The following is a 5000-nucleotide window of genomic DNA, read 5'->3' as shown; positions in this document are numbered from 1 at the left end:
TTTCCATATTTATGTACTTCAGATAGAGTTTGGAATACTCTTTCCATATTTATGTACTTCAGATAGAGTTTGGAATACTCTTTCCATATTTATGTACTTCAGATAGAGTTTGGAATACTCTTTCCATATTTATGTACTTCAGATAGAGTTTGGAATACTCTTTCCATATTTATGTACTTCAGATAGAGTTTGGAATACTCTTTCCATATTCATGTACTTCAGACAGAGCTTGGAATACTCTTTCCATATTTATGTACTTCAGATAGAGTTTGGAATACTCTTTCCATATTTATGTACTTCAGATGGAGCTTGGAATACTCTTTCCATATTTATGTACTTCAGATGGAGCTTGGAATACTCTTTCCATATTTATGTACTTCAGATAGAGTTTGGAATACTCCTTCCATATTTATGTACTTCAGATAGAGCTTGGAATACTCTTTCCATATTTATGTACTTCAGATAGAGCTTGGAATACTCTTTCCATATTTATGTACTTCAGATAGAGCTTGGAATACTCTTTCCATATTTATGTACTTCAGATAGAGTTTGGAATACTCTATACTATTTATGTATTTCCCACCCTCTCCTTGGCCAGCGAGAGCAGAGGTATGTGTGTGTGTGTGTGTGTGTGTGTGTGTGTGTGTGTGTTGATGGACACATCTGTGTGTGGGCTTCCCTCTGGGTGACAGTGCACTTCTCTCTGGGCACAAGGCCCAGCGTCACACTCTGTGCTCAGGCCAAAAATGTGTGTGTGTATGTGTGGGGGTGTGTGTGTGTGTGTGTGTATGTGTGGGTGTGTGTGTGTGTGTGTGTGTGTGTGTGTGTGTGTGTGTGTGTGTGTATGTATGTGTCTGTGTGTGTGGTTGGGTGGGTGGGTGGGTGTGAGTGTGTGTGTGTGTGTGTGTGTGTGTGTGTGTGCGTGTGTGTGTGTGTGTGTGTGGAGGGGAGAAAGAAAGAACGAGCAAACGAGAGAGAGAGAGAACGCAAGCAAGGGCAGTCATTCATCACTGCTACAGAGGAAGGTTGAAGCACTGATTATGAATGTGAAGTGTGTGTGTGTATCTGTATATGCGTGTATGCTAGGATCTGTGTGTGAGTGCGTGCATTTGTGTGTGTCCAGCATGTGTGTGTGTGTGTGCAGCATGGGTCAGACAGTATTGCTCACACCGTCTGTGTGTTCTGCTTTTCATTCCCCCTGAAACCAATAGATCTGTTGAAAGGACACACACACACACACACACACACACACACACACACACACACACGCAGCTAATGAGCAGCAGCCACAGAGAGCGGTCCCCATTAAGGTGACTCACCAGCGGGTGAGGGTTGTGAGGCAGACCGCTGATGGGATTTGATGTTCAGCAGCACACACACACACACACACACACACACACACACACAGCGTCAGTGCAGACACAGGTGAATGCTTTTGATGCATGGAGTGCAGTGTCATAGTCAGCCTGGAGCGAGCACTGGGCACCCTGCTGTGATGCTGAGACCTCAGGTAGGCCTGCGCTAGAGAGATGGAGAGGGTAGAGTGGGAGATGGAGAGATGGAGAGGGTGATGATGGCGTGGGGGAGGTAGACAGGTGAGGAGGTTGGCAGGTGAGTTGTGTGTGTTGAGTTGTGTGTGTGAGTGTGTCCATGGAGTTTATTTGAGCCGTGTCTGTCAGCCCGGTTTGTTTGTGTACAAAAGTACGAACATCACATCTTGTGTTTGGCCATCTCACCTCATCCTCTTCTCTCTGTTTCGATGTCTTCTGTGTGTTCTACTGTGTGTGTGTGTGTGTGTGTGTGTGTGTGTGTGTGTAAGTTCTGTTACCTGACTTTGGGTGTTTGTATTTTAGTTTTATGTTTTGTTTTGTTTTCTGTCCTTTCTTTTGTTTCACCATCACCACCACCATCACCTCTTCATCATCACCACCATCCTCTTCATCATTCATCCCAACTCTCCATGACCTCAAATCTCATCTCTCGAAAAAAACCAACAAAAAACCGACATACGACCAAAAATTCACTATTCCATAACCCTCCAAATCCGATTGGTCCACCACCTGCCCTGAACCCCCACAACCAATCAGAGCCCGTGGCCCCTCCCCAGAAGGTCACGTGCACCAGTCCCAGCTCCACCAGTGTCCTGGTAAGTTGGCTCCCCCCGCCCGAGGCCTCTCGGAACGGAGAGATCACCGGCTACTCCGTCACGTACTCCCCCCTGAGGGACCGGGACAACGGCACGGCCCGGAGCGTCAGCGTCAATGACGTGGGCAGCCCTCTTCCGGAAGCTTCCACCGTCCTGCTCCAGGGTCTGGAGAAGTGGACGGAGTACAGCGTGAGCGTGAGCGCACTCAACAAGGCCGGCGCCGGACCCCCAAGCCCCGCCGCCGTCGTCCGCACCAAGGAGGATGGTACGTTACCACGGCAACACCTGTTACCCTCCTCCTCCCCCATCCCTTCAGAGCTCTTCCTGCACACTCTGACCTCACTGACCTTTGAACCCTGTGAGCCTCCCTGCAGCTCTGACCTCCCTGCTGCGGTGAATGTCTTCCGGAACTCACACTCTTCTCTTTTCCAACGTTTTTCTGCTCCGTGTTTTTCCCACTCTTCTCTCCGACTTTCTCCGATCTGCACCTCTTCCGACCTGCGCTGGCTCTTCTCCTCCTCCTCTGGATGTGTCTAAGCACTAACCCCCCCCCCCCCTGCACAAGCTTGCTCTCCCCCAGTCTCAGGCCATCACTGTCAGCTTAAACTGTCAGGAGCACTCAGGCTCACGGATCAGACGTGACTCTTAAAGGCAGTCCTTTTAGACCCTTTTGGCAACAGTAGTGACAGATTTTTTTCTTGCATCATTCTTACTTATGAAATGCTTTGAAATTCAAAGCATCTTGTTTGCCTATCTTTCTTTTGCACTTTTTAACATTTTGTATCGATTATCTTTCTCCATTTTGTCTCCAGTCGTATTCTGGGGCAAATCTTTTTTTAAATCACTGTTTCCTCAAACTCCTGAGAACCTTTTTTTAAACACAATCTTTTTTTCGGATCCTGTGTCGGGTAACCATGGAGTATGTTCTCGTGCAGCTCTGATGTATGGTCCTCCTCTATCCCACAATGCCTCTCTAGTTCCTAGTGGGCCTCCACGTGGTGTACAAGTGGAGGTCATAAATTCCACCACTGCCAAGGTGACGTGGCGTTCTCCTGTTGCTAAGCAACAGCACGGTCAGATCCGGGGGTACCAGGTCACCTACATCCGTCTGATCAGAGACGAGCCGGTGGGGCAGCCCTGCATCAGAGACCTGCTCACTGCAGGGTCAAAGGTCAGTGTGGGTCACACACACACACACACACACACACAGGCACGCACACACACACAGACACACACACACACACACACGCACACACAGGCACACACACACACACACACACACACACGCACACACAGGCACGCACACACACACACACAGACACACACACACACAAACACGCACACACAGACACACACACACACACACACATACACACTCACGCACGCACACACACACACACACACACACACACACACACACACACACACACACACACACCCACACACACACACACACACTTATACTCTCAGACACAGCTACAGTCTGTATAATGTTGTTTGAAGTATTCAATCCACCTCTGGAACATGACCACCAGTGCACTTAGTAACTGATGGCCCTTTAGTTTGCATATGAAGCTCTTGCCTTCTCTCACACAACTTCTCTTTCCTCTCTCTCTCTCTCTCTCTTGCCCGTCTGTGTTTCATGATTGCCTCTTCCCGCGGAGCAGGGGAATGATTCTGGGGAATATGTGAGTAAATACGTGCTGCATATGATTCACACATTAAAAGATGTATTGCTCTGCTCTATGGAACTGCAGTGAGCTGACGATATGTGTGTGTGTGTGTGTGTGGGTGTGTGTGTGTGTGTGTGTGTGTGTGTGTGTGTGTGTGTGTGTGTGTGTGTGTGTGTGTGTGTGTGTGTGTGTGTGTGTGTGTGTGTGTGTGTGTGTGTGGTTGTGTGTGTGTGGTTGTGTGTGTGTGTGTGTGTGTGTGTGGTTGTGTGTGTGTGTGTGTGTGTGTCAGGAGCTGCTGATCTCGGAGATGGTGCCTGAGACGTCGTACACCGTCTCTGTGGGAGCCTACACCACTAAAGGAGACGGGGCTCGCAGCAAAGCCATCACCATCACTACTCCTGCCCCACGTAAGCCTCTCTTTGCTTTTCCAATGACAATCAACCGCATAGTGACCAAACCAATAGTCGTCACAGTGTATAAAGTAGTTGTGCGTGCATCATTAAATACATCAAGTAGTGAATAGAGAAGAGCTTACATCTGTGCGTGCCCCAGCACCATATGCAGTCAGTATGCTGTTTAGGAGTCATGCAGTCAGCATGCTGTTTAAGAGTCACGATCATATGCAGTCAGTATGCTGTCTAGAGTAGAGCTGCAACGATGCTACTTCAGTTATGTTAAGTGAAATGTAGTTAATCCGTGAATTTTCATAGTAGCCTGTATTTTCGTTTGTTCTGAATAGTTTACCTCCTCCACCTAGCATTCTTCAAACATTTAAATGTCATTTGCACCCCAGTTATTCTTGAGTTTTTGAGTTACTTTTAAAACTTTATTTGCACTTTCTCTTTACTTTTAAAAGCATTTTTGCACTTTAATTTGCATTACTATTATATGTATTTATTATGACGATAACATTTGCATTAACTTGTTACTGAAATACATTTGAAATTCTAACATTATGAGTCATTATTTTAATTTGCTATGGGAAATAATCATTAGATTAGTCAATTAATCGAAAAAATAGTCGACAGATTAATCGATTACCGAAATAATCGTTAGTTGCAGCCCTAGTCTAGAGTCATGGCTTCCTGTCCTCCCCCTAGTTCCTGAGAAGCCTCGCCTGACGGTGAGCCAGCCCAAACTGGGCGTCGCCCTGCTCCAGTGGCACCCCCCTCTGAACCCCC

General features: G+C 47.2%; 1 protein-coding gene across 1 annotated transcript in view; it reads left to right on the top strand.

The window, feature by feature from the left end:
- Positions 1-5000, top strand: part of LOC308381795 (receptor-type tyrosine-protein phosphatase delta-like) — a gene marked incomplete at both ends in the record, with an annotated part of 66588 nt that overhangs the window by 32782 nt on the left and 28806 nt on the right. Inside the window, 5 exons of the mRNA XM_080859390.1 lie at positions 2088-2411; positions 3124-3323; positions 3814-3834; positions 4109-4226; positions 4920-5000. The exon at positions 4920-5000 is cut by the window's right edge and continues 540 nt beyond it. Coding sequence (XP_080715516.1) covers positions 2088-2411; positions 3124-3323; positions 3814-3834; positions 4109-4226; positions 4920-5000 — 744 coding nt within the window. The remainder of the gene's footprint in view (positions 1-2087; positions 2412-3123; positions 3324-3813; positions 3835-4108; positions 4227-4919) is intronic.

This window comes from Sprattus sprattus (genome assembly GCF_963457725.1).
Source record: "Sprattus sprattus genome assembly, chromosome: 20".
Classification (NCBI taxonomy): domain Eukaryota; kingdom Metazoa; phylum Chordata; class Actinopteri; order Clupeiformes; family Clupeidae; genus Sprattus; species Sprattus sprattus.
The sequence above is the reverse complement of the archived record's forward strand: the minus strand, read 5'-3'. Positions and strand labels throughout refer to the sequence as shown.